The sequence below is a fragment of the Sus scrofa genome, chromosome 6, assembly GCF_054392235.1.
Source record: "Sus scrofa isolate SSC_HxYL_T2T_F1_AM1 chromosome 6, Sscrofa_HxYL_maternal_Yorkshire_Landrace_v2.0, whole genome shotgun sequence".
NCBI classification, from domain to species: domain Eukaryota; kingdom Metazoa; phylum Chordata; class Mammalia; order Artiodactyla; family Suidae; genus Sus; species Sus scrofa.
Window position 1 is genome coordinate 38,124,957 of NC_139388.1, and position 24,327 is coordinate 38,149,283.

The following is a 24,327-nucleotide window of genomic DNA, read 5'->3' on the forward strand; positions in this document are numbered from 1 at the left end:
TGTTCTAGTGATGAACAGCTTCTGTATTATTTTAATTTTTAAGAGTTTTTAGCTTTAATAACTATCTGGTTGGGAAACACTGGAAGTTAAAAGGGAAGCTTTAGAACTACCCTCTGGGAGTTCCCGTCATGGCGCAATGGTTAACGAATCCGATGAGAAACCATGAGGTTGCGGGTTCGATCCCTGGCCTTGCTCAGTGGGTTAAGGATCCGGCATTGCCGTGAACTGTGGTGTAGGTCGAAGACCCGGCTCGGATCCAGCGTTGCTGTGGCTCTGGCGTAGGCCGGTGGCTACAGCTCCGATTCAACCCCTAGCCTAGGAACCTCCATATGCAGCGGGAGCGGGCCTAGAAAAGGCAAAAAGACCAAAAAAAAAAAAAAAAAAGAAGAAGAAAAAATACCCTTTGGATAACTTTAGATATACCCTTTTGGCTGGTATGTCCTAGAATGGTTTAGGTCCAATCTCAACAAAAGCAAACTGATATTAATATAATACATTGCTAAAGCATTTAAACATATGCTGCCTGGTAACCTCGCCACTCAACAAATTCATGGGGCTACAAAGAAACGGAAGAAAAGAGGTTTTTAAGAGAAAACTGAAAGCAACTCACTTGCACTGCATACTTGTAAAACTGCTCCGACAGTTCTCCTAGCTCCTCCCTAGTTTTGCAGGTGTTGGGGAACTCCTCGAGCCGATCCAACTGCTCCACTTCAGCAACGGGATATGGCTTCTCTTTGACCACCTGTACGATCTGGAAACGGCACAGGCCCGTAATCAGCAAAGTATAGTGGGGCTTGGGCCAGTTACTGCCCACAACCTGGACCGCCAGCGCAGCCGTCCCAATCCTGAAAAACACACAGAACATCAGCATTACAAATGCTCAATACGGCAGAACACAGACTCACCTCCAAAGGATTGCCTTTTCTAAGAAAGTCATTAATAAAGAACACATCAAAAGTGTAAAGGAATTATTTCTCTAAGTAATTAATTAGTTTTGTCTTTTTTTTTTTAGGGCTGCACCCACAGCATATAGAGGTTCCCAGGCTAGGGGTCAAATCAGAGCTGTAGCCGCTGGCCCACGCCACAGCTCAGAGTAACGCGGGATCTGAGCCACGTCTGCAAACTATACTACAGCTCGTGGCAGTGCTGGATCCTTAACCCACTGAGTGGAGCCAGGGATCGAACCTGGGTCCTCATGGCTGCTGGTCAGATTCGTTTCTGCTGAGCCATGATGGGAACTCCCTCTATTTAATTTAGCATGCAGTACACGGTCTGTGAAGTCCCCACCATCTGCTATAAGGCCAGCTCATTACAATTAGCACCTCCTTTAAGAATTAGGTAGCAATTCCTAAACATTTGAATTATTTAAGCATAAAAATGTAAGACAAGGAGTTCCCTGGTGGCTCAGTGGGTTAAGAATCTGACTGCAGTGATTTGCGTTGCTGCAGAGGCAGGGGTTCGATCCCCAGCCTGGCACAGTGGGCTAAAGCATCTGGTCTTCACCACAGCTATGGCTCGGATTCAATCCCCAGTCTGGGAACTTCCACATGCTCTGGGTGAGGCCATAAAATTAAAAGAAAAAAAAAAAAAAAAGAATTTGGTAGAAATTCCTAAACATTCGAATTATTTAGCGTAAAAATATAAGAGGAGTTCCCGTTGTGGTGCAGCGGAAACAAGGAACCTCGAGGTTGAAGATTTGACTAGGAACTGTGAGGTTGCAGGTTCAATCCCTGGCCTCGCTAAGAATCCAGCATTGCCCTGAGCTGTGGTATAGGTCACAGACACAGCGTTGCTATGGCTGTGGTGGAGGCCAGCAGCTGTAGCTCCGATTCGACCCCTAACCTGGTAACCTCCATGTGTTTCGAGTGCAGCCCTAAAAAGCAAAAAAAAAAGGAAGAGGAAGAGTTCCCTGGTAGCTCAGTAGGTTAAGGATCTGGTGTTGTTACTACTGTGGCACAGGTTTGATCCCTGGCCTGGCCTAAGAACTTCTGCATACCACAGGCGCAGCCAAAAAACAAAAATATATTAGTCAATGTGCTGAAAAATATGTCCTCTGAAAAAATATAACCTTACAATAAAAAGTGAACGGTTAAAAACGTGTAAGAGGAAAAAGCAGTTGAGATTTACATAGCTCAAATTAATTTTGCCAACTAGACATGAGGCAACTTACAAGAGAATAAATATTAACATATTAAACAGATTTAAACATAAAGATGTAAAACAATCTAAGAAATCCCTGTTCCAAAACCAGTTTTGCTACTAACACCAAGCCAAGTTTTTTACATAATCTATAAGACTGCCTTCCAACTTGCAAATTAACCTGTGTGCCCTTGAATTCTGAATTACAGAATATGGGAAATTTCTAAATATCAGGGACCCCGCTGTCATGGCCCGCGGAGTCAGACAAAAACCTCCAACTCCAGAAGGTATAAACCTAGTTCAGTTTCAAGTGGTAACCACCTCACTAAGACGAGTTGAAGAAGTTATACTTTAGGTCTTAGCTCCTAATCAGAAGAGGCAATTCTGACCAAGTCCCATGTAAACCGACTTCACAGAAAGGAACTCCCATGCAAAAAGTCCAAGTCACACGAAATGGAGAGATCAGCATTCAGGGGACACTGCCGGGTCCCAAACTACAATTATATTTTCTCCCCTCAGCCCCAGGAAAGGTGGTCATTTCACAAAAGAAACTAAAATGCAAATGACCAGAGCTCTTGGCACCCTGGGAAAATGGTGACCCTGGAACATGGCACTTGTCCATCTTAAACACTCTGATATGTGATGATTTTAGTGAGCCTGCTCACTTCTAGATACAGTTAATTCTAGATTACTTGAGTATAAATGATTCATTCTGCAATTATCTGTAACCTTTGACTTCCTTTCATCACCCAGCTCCTTCTGAGCTATGCATATCTTTTTCGCCACCTATAAATTATTCATTCTGCAATTTTCTGTAACCTTTGGCTTCCCTTCTCCACTCAGCTTATTCGGAGCTATGCGTATCTCTTTCACCACCTTCCAGGCATGCCATGTAGACAAGGGAGAAAACTTGATTTAAACAGCAACTTAAGCCAAAAACTTCGGGAGACAATTTGGTGGGGCAAAAAAGTATCACGTACTTTAAAAACTTCATACTTTTGGAGTTCCCATTGTGGCTCAGCGGTAACAAACCCAACTAGTATCCATAAGGACGCAGGTTTGATCCTTGGGTTAAGGATCTGGTGTTGCTGTGAGCTGTGATGTAGGTCGCAGACTCCGCTTGGATCCTGTGTTGCTGTGGCTGCGGCGTAGGCTGGCAGGTGTAGCTCTGATTTGACCCCTAGCCTGGGAACCTTCACATGCCACAGGTTCATCTCTAAAAGGCAAAAAAAAAAAAAAAAAAAGGTCTAGTGATACAGCTGGATGTCCAACCAACACCAACATGTCCAAGACAAAAAAAAAAAAAAAAAAAAAGAAAAAAACCACTTTAGTTATTTGTGTTGTGGCTGCTTTTCTTCCATCATTAATCAAACAGGAGGTTCTCTCTCCCATCACCTGAAAATCAACTCAGATTGCCTGAGAGAATTAGCAATACCTGAACTGACTGAACTGGAACTCACTGCAGATGACAACCATCTGTGCTTACTCAATGCAAAAAGGGTTCACAGCTGCGTATACAAAAAACAATGACTGAGGAGAAACCGGGTTCCTGGCCTAAGGGGTTTACAAACTAGAAACCAAGGAGAAACCTGAGAGAGAGGAGACAAATCCAAACCTCCAGAAATAGGGAATAAATTATTTGGGCTACATCACTGATTAAAGATGAGACTAAAAATAAGTTTTCTCATAAAGCAAATGAAGATACTTCTGCTGACTGTGAAAGGAAGATGTTCTGAACTGAGATGAAGCTAGAAGTACACTATGCCTTTCCTCCTAATAAAAAATGTATATACAAAAGTTTTGAATATGTTATTTAGTTTTGGGTGTTTTCTCTCTCTCTCTTTTTTTTTTTTTTTTTTTTGGTCGTTTTAGGGCTGCACTCACAGCAAATGGAGGTTCCCAGGCTAGGGGTCGAATCAGAGCTACAGCTGCTGGCCTGCGCCACAGCCACAGCCACACGGGATCCAAACCAAGTCTTCAACCTACACCAAAGCTCACACCAACTCCAGATCTATAACCCACATCCTCATGGATACTAGTCAGATTCATTTCCCCTGAGCCACAACGGCAACTCCAAAATATCTTTTTAGTTTTGCCTTGGTGTCGCCCTACGTATCTTTCTCAATATTTGATGATTTTGAGCAAAATTTATCATCATGATTAATAATGACATAGAAACAAGGAAAGAGACTATTAGGATAGCCCCAGGTTCCACAGATGAGGCTTCTATGGCTATAGGGTTTTTGATTTTCACTCCTTTCTTGAAAGTTCATTTCTGAATTTAAGAAATGCGTCTTGTAGGAGTTCCCACAGTGGCTCAATGGAAACAAATCCAACTAGTAACCATGACGTTGTGGGTTTGATCCCTGGCCTCGCTCAGTGGGTTGAGGATCCAGCATTGCTGTGAGCTGTGGTGTAGGTCAAAGACGTGGCTCCAAGCTTGCATTGCTGTGGCTATGGTATAGGCCGGCAGCTATAGCTCCAATTTGACCCCTAGCCTGGGAACTTCCATATGCAGCCCTAAAAAGCAAAAAAAGAAAGAAAGAAAAAGAATGACACTTGTAGACAGATTTTCCTTAAATGCAGATTAGGAAAATCTAAGTAGAGCTATTCATTACATACTTAATAATAGAAAAGATTAAATATTTTAATCTTAGGATTAGCAGGTAGTCGTTTTTTGAATAGTTAAGGAGTTCCCAATGCGGTTCAAATGGTTTAAAAACCTGACTAGTATCCATGAGGATGTGGGTTTGATCCCTGGCCTCAGTGGGTTAAGCATCCAGCATTGCTATGAGCTGTGGTATAGGTTGCAGATGCGGCTCAGATCCCTTGTTGCTGTAGCTCTGATTCGACCGACCTCTAGCCTGGGAACTTCCACATGTTGCAGTTGCAGCCCTAAAAAAAGCAAAAAGAAAAAGTGCTGATAGACAGATACAAAGAAGAGTAATATGTGGATAAAGACTTGCTCTGAATTTTGAAATGGTGTATCTGCTCTACATAGAGCATTCATTTTTTGGTCAGACACGTGCCAATGAAACTAACGAGGGGCTCTAAAGATAGAAGCCAAAAACCAAAGAAGGACTGAGCAACCTACATGCTGAAGAAATGTAGGCAGGTGAATGGATGAATGGAAGGCTGGGAGAAGACGGCAGGGCCATCTTGAAAGGCATGAGGACAGTGTGCAGGGAACACCAAATTACCATCCACGTTCACTAAGAACACAGTGGGTCACCAAGGAGCCCCTCAAAAGATAGTCCAGTGAAGTGGGTTGTCTGAGGTGGCTTGTGGGCAGGATCCAAAACTCTGCCTGGTCAGGCAACACGCCTGCACATGGACATGCAGGAAGGGGCTGTGCTCTTCAAAACGGTAAAGGAAGTGGCTCAGGTAAGTCAACATCTGGCTCTGTCCCATGGTATGACAAGGCACAGGGGAACAATTACTTCTGCCACCCCTCGAAGGCTGAGGCACTGCCACCTGGATGGTCTAAAAGAAACAGGAGACAGGAGCAGCGCCCTCACCTTCCCTCTGGGGTCCCACCGCCACCTTGCAAAGCAGGTAACTGGGAAGGACAGATGTGTGTATTGAAACAGAATATTGTTCAAGATAACGATACTTGTTCTATTACAGCTCTCTTCATTTTTTTTCCTTTTCGGCCGCCCCACATCAAATGGAGTTCCCGGGCCAGGTATCAGATCTAAGCAGCAGTTGCAACCTAGTTGTGACAACATGGAATCCAACCCTTTAACCCACTGTGCCAGGCTGGGGACTGAACCTGTGTCCTCGTGCTGCAGATTCCGTTGTGCCACAGCGGGGACTACTAATTTTTTAAAATAAGAGTATTTAGAGGTTATATTAGAGATAAAAAAAGATATTGGAACCGAATACCGAGGAAAGCAGGTGCAATTTTTCTACCTAGACTTTTTAAGTAGGGAATGATATTTCCTTTTTTTTTTTTCTTCTTTTTAGGGCCGTACCCATGGCATATGGAAGTTCCCAGGCTAAGGGTCGAATTGGAGCTATAGCTGCCAGCCTATCCCACAGCCACAGCCACACAGGATCCAAGCTGAGTCTATGACCTACACCACAGCTCATGGAAACGCCGGATCCATAACCCACTGAGGAAGGCCAGGGATTGAACTCGCATCCTCATGGATCCTACTCAGGTTCGTAACCACTTAACCACAATGGGAACTCCCTTTTTTTTTTTTTTTTTTTTTTTTTTGCTATTTCTTGGGCCGCTCCCGCAGCACATGGAGGTTCCCAGGCTAGGGGTCGAATTGGAGCTGTAGCCACTGGCCTACGCCAGAGCCACAGCAACGCAGGATCCGAGCCGCATCTGCAACCTACACCACAGCTCACGGCAACGCCGGATCGTTAACCCACTGAGCAAGGGCAGGGACCGAACCTGCAACCTCATGGTTCCTAGTCGGATTCGTTAACCACTGCGCCACGACGGGAACTACCCCCTTTTTTTTTGTTTGTTTTAAGAACAATATTTCTAAGACTGTCTGGTGGGTACGAATAATGCTGAAACCTATGAGGAATTTTCAGTGTGTATTTTCTAACCTAAATGATTAAGTTTTAACATTGCTATTCATTTAAACAAAAGCAGCAAAATGAACAGCAAGAACCAGAATACATAGTATTTGAATATAGCAATTACTTCCTAGCAGGGGATTTTAGTTGTTGTTTTGGAGGGATTGACAGCAAAGCAATTTAAAAAACCCTCCAAAATCTTGCCAGAATCATACCAATAAATAGTCATGCTAACCTGAAACATGACTAAATCAACTTTCGAAATTCACAGTGTACTCATGGGTAATCAGTGGGAACAAACAAAGTATTTGATCAGAAGTACTCCTGCCTCAAAACTAAGTGCCCTGGCACAGAGAGCAAAAAATTATGGGAGAAAAAAAACAGAGACTTAAGGAGTGGGTTATATGCAAGGCAAGTAGACTCCAATACCATTTATCAGAATTTACTACTGAAACGTGAAAATGATCCAACTCCCCTCCAGCAATAAGCAAAGCAGATCAGTTGGGAACCAAAATGTTTTCCAGCCTGAGAAAAGCAAGGCTTTTACAATGTAGACTAACAATGGACTTCTAACAATGGTTTTGTTTTTTTTTTTTCTTTTGTTTTGTTTTTTGGGGGGGATATCAAATCTCCTTTGAGAATGTGAATAAAGCTATGGACTCTCCTTTCAAAAAATGTATTCGAGGAGTTCCCATCGTGGCGCAGTGGTTAACGAATCCGACTAGGAACCATGAGGTTTTGGGTTCCATCCCTGGCCTTGCTCAGTGGGTTAACGATCCGGCGTTGCCAGGAGCTGTGGTGTAGGTTGCAGACGAGGCTCGGATCCTGCACTGCTGTGGCTCTGGCGTAGGCCGGTGGCTACAGCTCCAATTGGACCCCTAGCCTGGGAACCTCCATATGTTGAGGGAGTGGCCCAAAAAATGACAAAAGCCAAAAAAAAAAAAAAAAAAAAAAGGTATTTGATCACAAGATTTTGACAAAAATAAGACATTCCTAACCCTTTCCAAATTCACTCAGAGGTAGGCACGCCTCATTTTTCAAAAGGATAACTGCAGGTGTGTGTGGGGGTGTTCTAAATTGAAAATATCTCAAGAGATAAGGAGAGGGGGCAGGGGGCTTGGAAAGCAAGTTTGAAGATAATAGCAGAGGGCAATACTATGTATCAGCACTCTCCAAAAGAAACATAATGTGATGCAGGTATGTAATTTCAGTAGCCACATTAGAAAGTAAGAAGAAACAGATGACATGCTAATATTTTACTTAGCCCCAGATATCCAAAATATTACCATACCAACTTTTTGTTGTTGTTATGGCCACAGCCATGGCATATGGAAGTTCCCAAGCCAGGAACTGAATCTGACTTCACCTGTGACCTATGCCACAACTGTGGCAATAAAGGACACTTTTACTCCACTGCCCCAGGCAGGGAATCAAAGGGCACCTCTGAAGCAACCCCAGGAGCCACCGCAATCTGACTCTTAACCCACTGCACTACCACAGGAACTCCACCATTCCAACATTTAATCTTTACGTATTTATTAATCAATAAAACATTTTTCATACCAAATATTCAAAACCTAGCGTGCACTGTATACCTATAGCACACTGAAGGTGATCAACCACCCTGGCTTGTCTGGGACTAAGGGGTTTCCTGGGACATAGGACTTTCAGTGATAAAACCGGGACTGTTCGTGGCGAATCACAGCAAGTGACCACACTCTAACATCTCGATTTGGACAAGCAACATTCCAAGCCCTCTATAACCCCAGGTGGCTAGTGGCTACAATCCTGGACAGTGCTACCATTTATCCAGCGTGGCACAAAGCAGACCACATACATTATTTCATCTAATCTTCATAACACACCTGAGAGACGACGCTGTTCGTTTCCAAGTTACAGAAGAAAGAAAGCAGCACAGGGTCAGCCTGACACTCAATTAGGACCATAGTGTAAGAGATCTCGTGATAAGCTTGGGGCCTAAGAAATGAAATGTTATGAGATGAGAAGACAGGAAAGTTCCAGAAAGGGAGACAAGGGAAAACGTGAACAGGTAAGGTCCTTTAGGAAGGAAAACAAGCAAGCACGAAGGGGAAAAGGGGGGCGGGGGGTTGGAAGAAAGCTATCCCCAATTAAGGAAGAAATGGTGCAACTTAGGATGAAGCAGGGAAAAGACAAAACGCGTGAGCCTGCAAGGATTTCAGTTTAAGAGGACCAAAAAAGGGGTTGGGGGGCAAGGAGAGAAGAGGATAGGGAAAGGAAAAGAAAGTGGGTGGCCCCGGAAAGTGAAGAGCATCGGCCTAGGAGCCTGAAGACCCAGGGGGCGGGGAGGGAAATTCGCATTAGATTGTCAGCAGCTAATTGTGCAGTTTTTACGACTCCATGAGTGAGCTCATTTAACAGTTACGAGACATTCCTCTGTCATCCCCGTCTGGCATGTGAGACATCTGAAGAGGCCGAACCCCGCCGCGGGGCCGCCCGGAGCCCCGCGCCCCGAGGCCGGGCAGGGGTCTCCGGGAGGAGGCCGCGCAGCCGCCGCCGGGCCGCCCGGCCTACCTGTGCAGCGGCGGCAGGTCCTGCGCGTCGCTGGCCGGGTCGGGTGTGTTGGGAATGACGCCCAGGATGGTGCTCTGCAGCGATGTGCCCTTGAGCAGCCGGCTCCGCACCAGCTGCAGGTTGCGGGGCGAGTCCACGCTGGTGCGCATGGTGGAGCCGGGCAGCAGCACGCCCTCATGCGTGAGCAGCAGCGGGAGGCGGCTGGGGATCTGGATGGGGTTCACCAACGACATGGCGACTGCCCTCCACGCTGAGGAGCGGCTTCAGGAGAAAGACGCGGTGCCCCGCGCGGCCTATCCGGCGGCAACAGCAGCTCTAGCCCCCCGGCACGCCGCCGCTTCCGGCCCGCGCTCTCGCCCGCCCCCAGGCTCAGCCACCGCCAAGCACCGCCTCTTCCCGGGCGCCGAACACTTTCGAAGAGAGGCGCGCGAGGTATTCCGGAGGGTCCCGTGTCGCTGAGCCCGCTTCGGTCTCAGAGCTGAGTTGTGTGGCCAAGGGTGCTCTCATGTAAATTATGTCCACTTGAAATGTTTGTGCCTTTCTTTTTAAATTGACTTTAGGTGTACAAAAACGTTGCAAAAATATAGTAGAAGTACGGTAAATGTACCTTTCACCCAGCTTACCCTGTAATCGTTTTACACAATCACAGTTCAGTCGTAAAAGCCAGGAATTAACATGTCTAATCTATAGGCATCCACAAATTTGCCAGTTTTCTCACTAATGTCGTTTTTTTTCTCGTCCAGGATCCCGCTTTTCATTTATTTGTGATGTCTCCTCACTCTTTTTTTCTTTTTTCTTTCAAAGCTTTGGTACTTTCAAAGAGGTTTTTTGTTTGTTTGTTTTTGTTTGTTTTGGTCTTTTGTCTTTTCTAGGGCCACACCCGTGGTACATGGAGGTTCCCAGGCTGGGGGGTCTAATCAGAGCTGTTGTCGACGGCCTACACCACAGCCACAGCAAAACGCCAGTTGCCAGCCAAGTTTGGGACCTGCACCACAGTTCAGGCAATGCCAGATCCTTAACCTGCTGAGTGAGGTCAGGGATCAAACCAGAAACCTCAAGGTTCCTAGGTTCCTAGTCGGATTCGTTTCCGCTGTGCCACGACAGGAACACAGAGTTTTGGTCTCTTTTTTTTGTAGAGTGCTTCTCAGTTTGGGTCTATCTGATATTTTCCCAACATCAGTGTTATATATTTTTAGTAGCAAAACCACAGATGTGATGTGACCTGAGGGATATATGATGGCGAAATGTCTTACTAGGGGTGATTTTGACCGTGGTTACTTAGTGAAGGTGGCATCTGCCTGCTTTCTCCACTTTAAGTTACTATTTTCTCGTTCTAAGTAAAGTATCTGTAGGGAGTTAATTCTACATGTATTAGTTGGAATTCTTTATGAAAAAGCTACTCTTTCTCCCTAACTTATTTACTTATTCCATTTTTTTTTCTTTTTTTTTCAGTTTTTTTTTTCCTTTTTTTAATTTTTTTTTTTTTTTTTTTTTTTTTTTTTGGTCTTTCTGCTATTTCTTGGGCCGCTCCCACGGCATATGGAGGTTCCCAGGCTAGGGGTCCAATCGGAGCTGTAGCCACCAGCCTACGCCAGAGCCACAGCAACGCGGGATCCGAGCCGCATCTGCAACCTACACCACAGCTCACGGCAACGCTGGATCGTCAACCCACTGAGCAAGGGCAGGGACTGAACCCGCAACCTCATGGTTCCTAGTCGGATTCATTAACCACTGCACCACTACAGGAACTCCTCCATTATTTTTATGTTAGTGTGAACTCATGGATATTTAGATAATTATGGATTATAATGCAATACTGTCATGTGTTTCCTGCTTGAGTTTTTTTGGGTTTGACCATTGGGAGCTCCTTCCTGTTGGGATTTGGCTAGGTTAGAGAGGGAAAGTTTTCCCCAAATATGAAGTCCGGCTATGCGCTCAGAATCTAGGAAGAAACTTCCAGTCTAGTCAAGTCAACAAGCATTGGTGGAGGGCCTGCTGACTGTGGAGGGCAGAGAAGTAGCAGAAGGCAAGGTCCTACCCAGAAGCACTTCTTGGCCAGGGGCACAGACCCATAAACAGCCAGGTCTGATAGAGCACAGATGGAACTGTTTGTTTCTATATGCTCAGGTAAGGGAAAGAGAAAGCAGGTATCCTGGCCACTGTGCTGGAGACAGAAGGGCAGAAACTCGAGTCTCCTGCCTAAAGATCTGACATGCTCCCAGCTTCTATTCATGCAGTAAACAAGTCTCTCCCTCTCTTTTTTTTCTTTATTTTTCTTTTTAGGGCCACACTTGTGGCATATGGAAGTTCCCAGGCTAGGGGTTGAATCAGGAGGTGTAGCCACCGGCCTACACCACAGCCACAGCAGTGCCAGGTCCCAGCCGAGTCTGCAACCTACACCACAGCTTACAGCAATGCCGGATCCTTTAACCCACTGAGCGAGGCCAGGGATTGAACCTGTGTCCTCATGGATGTTAGATTCATTTCTGCTGAGTCACAAAGGGAACTCCAAAAAAATGCCTTCATATACGGGATATTATGTTAGGTGCTGGAAATACATCGGTGAACACAGCAGATGAGGTTCCTGCTTTAATGGAGCTGACATTCTAGGGGGAAGAAACAAACAGTAAGCAAGGAAAATCCTTTGGGATGATGATTCGTCCTTTAGATGGTTGGAGGGTGCTCTGTTCCAATGACTGAAAGCCTTTGTGGCTGGAATGAGTTTAGAATGTTTGAGGAGCCTGTTCCTGGAATTTACTGAGATGGGCCCTGTTGAGGGAAGCAAGGAGGGAAGCCGGTAGGGTGGGGTTGGAAAAGGCTCTCCAAGGAGTGAGCAGTGGGGGTAAGGCATCTGCTAAGAAGTTTGGGTCTTACTCTAAGCCTGGTGCAAGCCATAGGTGAGTTCCAATTGTGGAATAGTTTTTCAAGCTTATGTTTTCAAAAGGCCACCTTGGGAGTTCCCATTGTGGCTCAGTGGTAATGAACCCGACTAGTATCCATGAGGACGTGGGTTCGATCCCTGGCCTTGCTCAGTGGGCTAAGGATCCGATGTTGCTGTGAGCTGTGGTGTAGGTCATAGACTCGACTTGGATCTGGCTTCGCTGTGGCTGTGGCGTAGGCCGGCGGCTACTGTTCCAATTCGACCCTTAGCCTGGGAACTTCCATATGCCACAGGTGTGGCTCTAAAAAGCAAAAAGAAAAGAGAAAAAGAAAAAAAGAAACAAGAGAAAGAAAAGGAAAAGGTCATATTTGCTGCTTTGGGGAGAATGGAATGCAAGGGTTTAAGGTCAGACACAGGGAGGCCAGTTAGGAGGTGGCTGCGGTTGTCCATCAAGAGGTGATGAGGACTTAGCCTGGAAGCAGTGAATTCAAGCTAAGTTTGAAGGTAGCTTCAACTACCTATGCTGATGGGTTGGACATGACAAGTGAAGGAGAAAGAGCCCTCAAGGATGTTTCCTAGACTGGGGCCTGAGCCGCTGGAGCCCCCAGGGCAGTTGAGCTGGTAGCAGGAGGTCTTGAATCCAACCAGCAAGCTCTGGATCCCCTCTCTGGATGGTACTGGGTACTCTACCCTGGGAAGAACTCTGGGGATGATGGAGAGATAAAAATGCATGGCCCAGTTTCACAAGAGTTTACCTTTTCATCAAGGCCTCTCCAAGGGCAAGAGGGAAGTGTTTCATTTTTTGAGGCTTCTGGTGTTTTGACAAAGAACTCCAAAAGTCATCTTATAAATCTTGCAGTATATTTTTAAGCACATGTTTAATGCTTTTAACATGGACTCTTCTCAACAACAAGAAGAAGTATAAGTGTTCTAGTCACATAATAATAGCTGGATTAAAAGAGAAAAAATCCAGGTGTTCCCACTGTGGCTCAGTGGGTTAAGAACCCAACTAGTATCCATGAGGGATGCGTGTTCAACCTGGCCTTGTTCACTGGGTTAAGGACCTGGTGTTGCTGTGGCTGTGGTGTAAGCTGGCAGCTGCAGTTCTGATTTGACCCCTAGTCTGGGACTTTTCATATGCTGCAGGTTTTCCCTAAAGAAAAAAAACCCAAAATTTATCCTGCACAATAGAAGGTGTGATAACAGAATGGGTTCATGTTTAAGTGGCTTGATTGCATGAGGAACACCTTCTTCCTGTCCAACCAGTGTGCCAGCCTCCTTGGGAAAAGCATCAAGAATCTAAATGTGGAGTTCCCATCATGGCTCAGGGGTTAGCGAAACCGACTAGCATCCATGAGGATGCGGGTTCGATCCCTGGCCTCGCTCATTGGGTTAATGATCCGGCATTACCATGAGTTGTGGTGTAGGTCACAGTTGCAGCTTGGATCCTGCGTTGCTGTGGCTCTGGTGTAGGCTGGCAGCTGCAGCTCCGATTGGACCCCTAGCCTGGGAACCACCATATGCCACAGGTGCAGCCCTAAAAAAAAAGACAAAAAACAAAAAAAGAATCTAAATGTGAGGATATCCCTGGTGGCTCAGCAGGTTAAGAATCTGGCATTTCCAGGCTGTTTGGCCACATGCAAATGGCCCATGTCACTGCAGCAGCTTGGCAATGGCAAAAAAAAAAAAAAAAAAAAAAAAAAAAAGAAAAGAAAAGAAAAAAAGAAATCTAAATGTGAGGACTTCAATGACCCTGTGGCTCTCCTGGCTCCCTCTTTAACCAGCTCCAAATCTAGTTTCTTCACGTATCCACCAAGTGCTTCTTCTTCTTCTTCTTCTTCTTCTTCTTCTTCTTCTTTTTTTTTTTTTTTGTCTTTTTAGGGCCACACCTGTGGCATATGGAGGTTCCCAGGCTAGGGGTCAAATCGGAGCTGCAGCTGCCAGCCTACACCACAGCCATAACAATACAGGATATGAGCAGTGTCTATGACCTACACCACAGCTCACGGCAACGCCGGATCCTTAACCCCCTGAGTAAGGCCAGGGATTGAACCTGCGTCCTCATGGATACTAGTCAGTTAGTCAACCATTGAGCCACAAAGGAATGCCCATCAAATACTTCTATATCCTCTATGTCCTGGGAGCTGTTCTTGATTCACCGAAACATCACTGAACAAGACAGACAAAGCCCCTGGAGGCAAAGAGCTTACAATGCTAGTGAGGAAGGCAGAAAATAAATAAGCCCCCGAAGAAAGGGCCATTTCAGAGCATGATAAGTAAAGGAAATCTAATAGGAAACTCCGTAGAAGGTGCTAGAGAGAGGAAGATACATGATGGGGGGAGTCTGGAAAAGTGACCCTGCGGAGGTGGTGTTCGAGCTGAAACCTGCTTAAGCAGAAAGGCTGGGCTCTTCAAGAAGCTCAGAGGAGAAGCTTCTCGGCAGAGATTAGGACCCAGGTCCCAGTTTCTGGAACAGAGAAGAGTAGGCAGTGGGGTGCAGGGACTTAGCAGCCAACAACAAGGCCAGGGCCAGCGAGGGGCTCCAGAAGCGACAAGGACCAGCCCTGGGAAAGTTCCCAGTCCAGGGAGTGGGGGAGAGGGATGGAAGGAGTGAAGTTGGCTCATCTCAGCGTGTTCAGGCCTGGCTTGCCATGCCTCTGCCCCTTGTCCTGGGCTCTTTCCCTACCCTCTGGTGCCGCTTCTGGCCTTGGGCACTAGCCTCTGCTGGGAAAGTGGTAAGAATAATGAGGAAACAAATCAGCCCTTCCGGAAAGGTTACCTCCCTCCAGCGCCCTCTCCCTCTTGTACACAGATTGTTTCGCCACATGCAAATGGTCCATGGCTAAACTAATCATGACTTTGGCACCTTCAGGACCCAGGATGGGGGGTGGGGGGGGAGGCATAGGCCGGAAGCATCTATTTGCTCTTTCGTTTATTTCTAGTCCTATCCGGCCCCACTGCAGTGATGGGCTTGCTGCCACTTAAAGTGAATAAACCTCACCTCTGTCATGTCCCTGAGAGGAAGGTGGGAGGCCAGGGACCTTTCCTAGGATGTCCAAAGAAGCTCTGGAGGGAATTTCCCTGGCCAGTCAAGGAAGCCGAGGTGGAGGTGAGCCTCATAGACCTGGAAGTCATCCCAAGCCAATGTGTGGCTGAGTTCCAGTTATATCGAAATGAGGAATTCATGTCCTTTTTTTTTTTTTTTCCTTCTGTCTTTTCCTTCTGTCCACCCGAGGCATATGGAGGTTCCCAGGCCAGGGGTCGAATCGGAGCTGTAGCTGCTGGCCTCCGCCAGAGCCACAGCAACGCAGGATCCAAGCCATGTCTGCAACCTACACCACAGCTCATGGCAACGCCAGATCCTTAACCCACTGAGCGAGGCCAGGGATTGAATTTGCATCCTCGTGGATCCTAGTCAGATTTGTTTCTGCTGCGCCACGATGGGAACTCAGAGCAACTCGTGATCTGTAACCATATCCACGACACACATTTGCGTTCCCTTGGTCTTCATTTGCTTTATTTTTCCCTGTTATGAGCTGCCTGGATAAATTCCCTGTTTCTATATAGAGTCACACCTTTGAAACCCTCATTGCATCTTTTTGCAGATGTGTATAAATAAACCAGTTTGGCAAATCATGCTATAACTGAAAGGTGAGGTGGAAAAATAAATCTAATTTCTGTATGTGTTCTCAGAATCTGGTCTTCCTCATGAGCCCCTGTTTGCTGGTTAGTTAGGAGGATGTAAATGTTTTGGCTTGCCGTTTTAAGATACTGGCTCATGGCAATCAATTGTCAAATTTTCAGCAATCTGGGGAGCCCAGTTGTTAAACACGAACATTATTAAAATTAAATTACATTAACTTATGGGTGATTACATGAAAGATAAAAGTAATACTCAGAAATCTATCACTCCCTAATTAGTTCACTACACTTTACTACTATTTATTTATTTTTGTCTTCTTAGGGTCGCTCCCCATATGGAGGTTCCCAGACTCGGGGTCCAATTGGAGCTGTACCTCCTGCCTAGGCCACAGGCACAGCAACATGGGATCCAATCCTGTCTGTGACCCACACCACAGCTCAAGGCAACGCCAGATCCTTAACCCACTGAGCAAGGCCAGGGATCGAGCCCCATCCTCATGGGGCTTAACCACTCCTTAACCACTGAGCCACCGTGGGAACTCCCTACTATTTATACTTTTGATTGAGGTTGTTTACATTTCCTGGGTCTGGAGATTTTTGACTGCGCCTCTCTTCCCAATATGTTGGTAGCTTGAAATCTTCCTAAATGGGACTATTTACACCACAAAAATCAGCAAAGGCTACAAATCAGGGATTGTTTTCATTATTTTATTGCTAGTCTAGGCTTAAGAAGTCAATGCTGGAGTTCCCGTCGTGGCTCAGTGGTTAGCGAATCCGACTAGGAACCATGAGGTTGAGGGTTCGGTCCCTGCCCTTGCTCAGTGGGTTAACGATCCGGCGTTGCCGTGGGCTGTGGTGTAGGTTGCAGATGCGGCTCAGATCCCGAGTTGCTGTGGCTCTGGCGTAGGCTGGTAGCTACAGCTCCGATTTGACCCCTAGCCTGGGAACCTCCATATGCCGCAGGGGCGGCCCAAGAAATAACAAAAAGACAAAAAAAAAAAAAAAAAAAAAAAAAGAAGTCAATGCTGAAAATATTAATAAGGCAGGTTAAATCCACACGTGTGTGGTGCCGGTAGCCATTGCGTAGTAAAGAGCACCAAAATGAGAGGAAATAATCTTTCAGTATTTGAAAATATTCAGCAGTGTAACTCAGGTCATTGGCAAATGCGTGATGATCCAACCAACACGTCTTCCTTTTCCTCTTGCTCATTAACATAATGCAAAATATCAAGTAACCATTATGTTGGAACTACGCTCATGGACCAATTGCAACCAGAGGTTAGTTGCAAATACACGTGTTTAGCAGCACACCTCTGACAATACGGACAGGCTGGGCCCCTGGCCAGGGTACATGACTTGCAATCTGGAACTTGCTGTCTTGCACTCCCCACCCCCACTCCCTCCACTGAAAACTTGTAAGCCAGTACAGCATGGTCCTTCCCGCCGGGGCCTCTTTCTGTTGAGTCATGCCAGTTCCACTTCAATGTGTCAATGTCCTAGCCAGGTTCATGGCAGCCAGAAAACTGGCCCCTTCCCTGAATCTTAAACAAGGACTATGTGACACCCTCTCTCACCTAATATAACTCCTCTCTCTTTTTTCCCTAAAAGGTCCACTTCTCCCATCTCATGTCAAGTCGAGTTCCCCCTATGTTCAGAGGGGGGATTGGTTCCAGGCCCCCTTGGATATGAAAATCCAAGAATGCTCAAGTCCCTTATATAAAAATAATGGCAGAGAGGGACTGGGAGTCTGGGGTTAATAGATGCAAACTGTAGCATTTGGAGTGGATAAACAATGAGATCCTGCCATATAGCACAGGGAACTCTGTCCAGTCACTGGTGATGGAGTGTGATGGAGGATAATGTGAGAAAAAGAATGTATGTATGTATGTGTGACTGGGTCACTTTGCTGTACAGGAGAAATTGACAGAACACTGTAAATCAACTCTAATGGAGAAAAAAAAATCGTAAAAAATAAATAAAACAAAATGACATAATGTTTGCATATAAGCTAAGCACATCTTCCCACATAGTTTGTCGTCTCTAGATTACTTATAATACCTGAGAAAATGTAAATATTATGTACACAGTTATAAATACAATGTAAATGCTATGTAGATAGTTTCCGGTGCAAATCCAAGTTTTGATTTTGGGAACATTCTGGGATTTTCTTTTTCCAAATATCTCTGTCATCTGTTGGTTGAATCCCAGCTGTGGAACCTGTGAGTACAGAGGACTGACCGTATGCCTTATGGCCTGGTGTCATGTCTGGGGTGTCTATATTTTAGGCTCGATGGGAGAATTCCAGAAATTGAGTCCACCATATTTGGTTGTGATTTGTTAAAAGAATTTGGAAAATATGGGAAAGAATGGAATAAGGGAATTGAAAGAATCTTCTCCCTAGGCAATAGGCTCCTCTTCAAGTCTGTTTACTTGAAGCACAATCCAATATATTTGAAAGTCAAAAGCTGTATCAGAACACCAGGCTTGATGGCATCATTTGTGAACCCAGTGCAAAACAAAAATGTGAGACTCTGTTCAAATTATGAAGAATTTCAAGATGGCGATGGCAGAGCCTTAAACCTGGGGCGTGGTGAGACACCCCTCACACCCCGTGATACCAGCCTTGTTGTCCATTTTCTTTCTGTTCCTTCAGAAATGTTCCTAGTTACCATCCTCCTGCCCTGCCCCAGACATGTGGTTGCTCTGGAAGTCAATCACATATTCACAAAGGCAAAAATGAAAAGCATATTCATACATTTTTTAGTTATTTAAATTTCTTAAATTGTGCCCAGAATCACTCCCCTGAGCCTGTAAAAGCCGAGTGAGAGCACAGCAAAATCACATTTCTTTCATTTGGTCATCCATTCACTGTTTATTTACTGAGCACCTGCTCTTTTCCCAGCACAGCCCTAGGTCCAAGAGATTCAATTGCAAGCAAAGCAAACATGTCTCCGTCCTCCCGAGCATCAGTTTAGTTCAGGAAATGACCTCTAAAAAATGAGTGAGTCACCTAAATGTGTAATTACAAACTGGGATGAAAGAAGAAACATGGTTTCAGGAACCACCGGCCGTGGGCATACCAAAAGAAGTTGACCCAGCCCAAGGAGATGGGGTGGAAATGGGTAATTCGATGTCCTTTCCCTAAGGGATCTTGGGCTGGAGCCCAAGTAGATGTCTAAAGAGAGGGAGCCAAGCCCATTCCAGGCAGAGTGAAGAACAGGTGCTGTGACCATGGACCCCAGCACACTCCTTGCTCCCGGATGTCCCCCTCCCCTGGCTGCTCAGGCTTGGATCTAAGCTGTTCCTACGTGTTGCCTTTTCAGATTCTCTGACTCTAAGAAGCAAAGAATTGGCAGGACAACTGAAAATGACCAGAAGGAGGATATACTGGGTCCCCAGGTCTTCTGGTGGCCTCGTGAATCTCGGCTTGGATGTAGATAATGACATGGTTTCAGGACTTAGCTATGTAAGTAAGATCTCCTTTGCATCGAAACACCAGGAAACTGAGTTGGCAGGCTATTCTCAGTGGTCATAAATTAGGTCAAAGAATTTCATCCCTTATTTATTCAACTTTGATTTTTTTTTTTTTTTTGATGGAGCTCAGGCTTCCAGAATTAGATGCTTCATAATCCTTGGTCATGATATGCAATCATGATTCATGTATCTCTCTCAGTCACCCATTTATCTATGTATTTACTTATAAAATACAATAATTGCCAATAAACCCATCACCAGCTCTCCAGTTGGGACCTTGACAAGCACTTCCAGCTACTGGTCTTTCTCCCATCTCATTCCCCAACTCTCCTGATCTGAAGGAACCCACTATTCTGAACCTCTTCAAATAGATCCCTTACTGTGTCCTGACGAGTGTTATTTATTCTCTATCAAGTTCTAGAAATGATATCCTTTTTATTTTATTTTTATGTCATGTCGAGATTTTTTTTTTTTCCTTTTTAGGGCTGCTCTCGCTGCATATAGGAGTTCCCAGGCTAGGGGGGAATCAGAGCTGCAGCTGCCAGGCTATACCACAGCCACAGCAACAACGCAGGATCCTCAACTCATTGAGCAAAGCCAGGGATCAAACCCAAATCCTCATGAATACTAGCCAGATTTGTTACTACTGGGCCACAGTGGGGACTCCCAAGATTTACTTTTTTTTTAACTCATGGATTTCTTTTTAAGTAGATTTACTCTCCAAGGGTGACTTGGCTTCACATTCTGTGGGTGACTAACTCTAGCATCGTTTATTCTTATTTTCAGTGTGAACTGACAGATAAAAGCCCAGGGAGGTGCAGTGACCTGCTCAGAGTTACCCAGCAGAGATGGGGCAAAGCTAGATCTGGGACCTGGTTGTTCTGACTCTCAGCCCAGTGCTCATTCCCTGCCTGGCAGCCTTTTTAAATTTATTTATTTTTATTGAGATAACAGGCATAAAATATTATATTAGTTTCAGATGTACAACATAAGGATTCACTATTTGTGTGGATTATGAAAAGATCACCGCAGTATCCATCACCACACAAAGTTCAAATATTTTTTTTTGGTGAGAAAATTTAAGATCTACTCTCTTAGCCACTTTTGAGTTTTCCCTGGTAGCTCTGTGGATTAAGGATCTGGCCTTGTCACTGCTGTGACTCTTGTTACAGCTGTGGCAGAGGTTTGATCCCTGACCTGGGAATTTCTGCATACTCTGCATACTCGGGGGGTGAGGTCAAGGAAAAAAACCACGACAAACAAAAAAGCAACTTTCGAATATGCAATACTGGAAAGCATTGTCACCATGCTATACGAGTATACCTTACACTGCTGTGACATTCATTTCATAACTGGACCTTCATACCTTCCGCCCATGTTTACCCATTTCGCCCACCCCCACCCTTGCTGTTCTTGCCTCTGGCAACCAGCAATCTGTGTTCGGGATCTTTGAGTTCAGGTGTTTTGTTTGTCTGGTTGGCTGGGTGTTTTTTCAGTCCGTGTATTAAATGAGAACATACAGTATTTGTCTTTATCCGACACTGGCAGCCTTTCTCTGGGAGGCTGGGTGTGCAAAGATCCGTCCTCCTTGGGTGCCTGGTCCCTCACTCCTGTAAGACTGTATTTGTGAGGTCAGAAACTGATGCTCTTTCGGTTTTTATTTCCCAAGAAAACTTTCGAGGTTGAAGATGGTTCCTGGCCCCAGCAGGTGGGGGAGCCTGAGGCGCCAAGGATGGGGAAGTATGATGCTGCCTGGAGAACCATGATTCCCTTCCGCCCGAAGCCAAAGTGAGTTCCGAGGGGGGAGTGGAGGGTCGGGACCCTCACACCCAGACCCCTCCCAAAAGGCTACATAACCATATGTCAACTCAGTGCTATCACCCGCTACAGCTAAACACTTCCTGAGAAGCCTGAGGCACAGCAGGGAAGCGCGCTCAGTATCTTCATTCATTCACTCCTTCGTTCATTCATTCCTTCATTCAACAAGGATTCATTGAGCACCTGCATGTGCCGGGCACTGCGCTAGACCATGTGGGCATAGCCGTGAGCCAGCCGGCCAGGAGCCTTGTCCCTCGTGGACCTCACAGGGGGGAGAACGACTGTAAGCTTGTAAGCTTGTTAATAAACATGTGATTACAAGCTGTTTGAGGAAGGTGCTGTGAAGAAACCTGGGGGTGCAAGGGACAGTGGAACAGTGACACTGTGATGGGGTCTGAGTGATACCGAAGCTGAGACCTGGAGGATGAACAAGAATTTGCTAGGCAGCAGTGAGGCAAGGACGGTCTGGGCAGAGGGAACAGCATGTGCAAAGGCCCAGCCTTGCGGGGGAAAGGAACACGAGTGATGCGAAGGAGGCCAGTGTCTCTGCAGAGTCCTGTGTGAGAGAGGACATGGCATGGGACGAGGCTGCAGGCAGAGGGAGATGCCAGAGGATCACGCATGTCCCCACAGGCCACATTCAGTCATCATCCTAAGAGAAATGGGGGTCCATTGAAAGGGCCGGTGACCTGTGACATTTATCACATTTTTGTGTTTAAGTTATCCTTGAACTTAAGAGTATAAGGAACTTGTGGAGCCTCCTTAACCATGGTTTAAAGTAACCATCCCCAAGTGACTTTCTGGGACCTACACCACAGCTCATAGCAACCCCGGATCCTTAACTCACTGAGTGAGGCCAGGGATCGAACCCACAACCTCATGGTTCCTAGTCGGATTTGGTTCCGCTGCACCACAGCAGGAATGCCTCGAACCATACAGTATTAAAAGCAATTTTGAAAAAGGTAGAAATTACACACAGTCACAATGCCCCGATCCAATCATTATTGCTGTGTTTGTGAATCATCCCCAGAAATACGATCTTATCAATCTTATTTCTTTTTGTTTCATTTTTATCATTTTTGTGGAAGTTATATAAGCAAAACTTAGAAAAATTAAAACAATGAGAATCTCTTTTCCTATTCCTTTCCCAACTCGAATCCCTCCTTCAAAGTCAATCACTATTAATGATTTGATATAAATTGTTATATCTGTATTTAATATAGATACATATGTTGTGGTCTGTCTTCTCTTATTTCTTCCTTTTTTATATAAGTAAAAAATACTAGGAGTTCCCGCTGTGGCAAAGCAAGATCAGCGGTGTCTTGGGAGCGCTGGGATGCAGGTTCGATCCCTGGCCTGGCACAGTGAATTAAGTATCTATCTGGCCTTGCTGCAGCTGTGGCATAGGTCAAAATTGTTCCTCGGATCTGATCCCTAGCCCCGGAACTCCTTATGCTGATGGGTGGCCAAAAAAGAAGAAAAAAAACTGCTGAATTTCTTGATCTGCAAGTGGTTTTTTTTTTTTTTCTTTCTTAATATTCTTAGAGTTTTTTCCATGTTCTCTATACATCTCTATTTTTAGACACTTGTTTTCTGCAATATGGTATAGGATGTACCCACACTTGTTTTTTTTCTTTTTATTATTTATTTATTTATCTTGGCCTTGCCCAAGTCATGCAGAAGTTCCCGGGTCAAGGACTGAAACCTGCCATCAGTGACAATGCCATATCCTTAACTGCTAGGCCACCAGAAAACTCCTTCTCTTTCTTTTTAAATCATTTCCCCTCTTGTTGGGTGTTTCTGTTGCTTCTAGTTTTTAACTCTCACAAATTAATAAGAGTCATGAAAGAACCCCCCCCCCTTTTTTCGGTCTTTTTGTCCTTTTAGGGCCTCACCGAGGCATATGGAGGTTCCCAGGCTAGGGGTCTAATTGGAGCTGTAGCCACCAGCCTGTGCCACAGCCACAGCAATGCCAGATCTGAGCCGCATCTGCAATCTACATCATAGCTCACAGCAACGCCAAATCCTTAACCTACTGAGTGAGGCCAGGGATGGAGCCTGCAACCTCATCGTTCCTAGTCAGATTCGTTTCCACTGTGCCACGACGGAAAAACCTTTTTGGTAGATCCAGATGACTGCACTGTGGTGTAATCTGTATACCACAATTCATAGTTGTAATTCTTCCCTTCCAAATCTTACCTTTGACTTAATGTCTTAACTCTCTGGAGCCTGCATCCTAAGGATGACCACACTGCCTGTGACTCTCTGCCAGGATTCCTGCGCCCCAGCCCCTGGATGATGCCGGCTTGTTCTCCTACCTCACCTTGTCGTGGCTCACCCCATTCATGATCCGAGGTTTACGGAAACGCTTAAATAAGCACATGATCCCCCAGCTGTCAGTACATGATGCTTCAGCCCAAAATGCCAAAAGGTAAGGTCACATTCAGCAAGCCAATGGGGTGGGTTAAAGACCACGTCTTGGTGGACGGTGACCAGAGCTGTTTAAGAGTAGTGGGGGGGAGGGCGTGTCCATCCCCAGATAGACAACAATATCTGTTCTTCCTCGTAGCAGGAGGCCTTATTCTAGTCTGGACATTCTTAATCTGGGGTTAAAAAATGATTTACAGGGAGTTCCTGGTGTGGTTCATCCGGTTAAGAACCTGACATAGTGTCTCCAAGGATGCAGGTTTGATCCCTGGCCTCGCTCAGTGGGTTAAGGATCCAGCATTGCTGCCAGCTTCGGTGTAGGTCGAAGATGCAGCTCAGATCCTGTGTTGCTGTGGCTCCGATTTGGTCCCTAGCCTGGGAACCTATATGCTGCAGATAGGCAGGTATGATCCTAAAAGGAGAGGAAAAAAAAAAAGAAAAAGAAATGATTTACATATTTTTTTGTGTATGGGCTAGAGATCTTTTTCTGGAGCAAGAATTCACATCTTTTATCAGATTTCCCTGGGAGCCCAGGACCCTGAGAAAGTTAGAAATTATTGTTTGTTGTCCTTTTGTTTTTTTGTTTTTTTTTTCTGGATCAAGCCTTTATCTGTGTCACTGATGATTACATTTTGTGTTAGTGGTGTAATCTCTTAATCCTTGAGTCACCACTAACTAGTTGTGGGATTCAATTTCCTGTACCACCCACCTCGAAAGTGGTATGAAGATCACGTGCAGGGGTGGGGGTGGGGGAATAAGTGACCCGAAATGCCCTGTGCTCACGTTTTCACCTCTAGCTACTTCATCAGAGACCCCAGGTGCAGAATGGCTTTTTCCCAGTATGTTCCTAGAAATGG

The 24,327-nt window shown here is 45.6% G+C and overlaps 2 protein-coding genes across 5 annotated transcripts in view; one reads left to right on the forward strand and one right to left on the reverse strand.

The window, feature by feature from the left end:
- The window catches only part of LONP2 (lon peptidase 2, peroxisomal), a 93,573-nt gene extending 84,004 nt beyond the window's left edge, over window positions 1-9,569 (reverse strand). The window contains exons 1-2 of the mRNA XM_005664451.4: window positions 9,229-9,569; window positions 611-845 (exon numbers count right to left, since the gene is read on the reverse strand). Of these exons, the coding sequence (XP_005664508.3) occupies window positions 611-845; window positions 9,229-9,461 (468 nt within the window). The 5' untranslated portion in view covers window positions 9,462-9,569. The remainder of the gene's footprint in view (window positions 1-610; window positions 846-9,228) is intronic.
- The window catches only part of ABCC11 (ATP binding cassette subfamily C member 11), an 84,867-nt gene continuing 66,108 nt past the window's right edge, over window positions 5,569-24,327 (forward strand). For 3 of the 4 annotated variants that reach the window (XM_021094229.2, XM_084960339.1, XM_084960340.1), the window contains exons 1-4: window positions 8,571-8,725; window positions 19,075-19,217; window positions 20,895-21,013; window positions 23,316-23,474. In XM_021094229.2, coding sequence (XP_020949888.1) covers window positions 19,119-19,217; window positions 20,895-21,013; window positions 23,316-23,474 — 377 coding nt within the window. In that variant the 5' untranslated portion in view covers window positions 8,571-8,725; window positions 19,075-19,118. Of the gene's footprint in view, window positions 5,695-8,570; window positions 8,726-19,074; window positions 19,218-20,894; window positions 21,014-23,315; window positions 23,475-24,327 lie in introns of those variants that run through there. The other variant, XM_021094228.2, reaches the window with a different exon arrangement.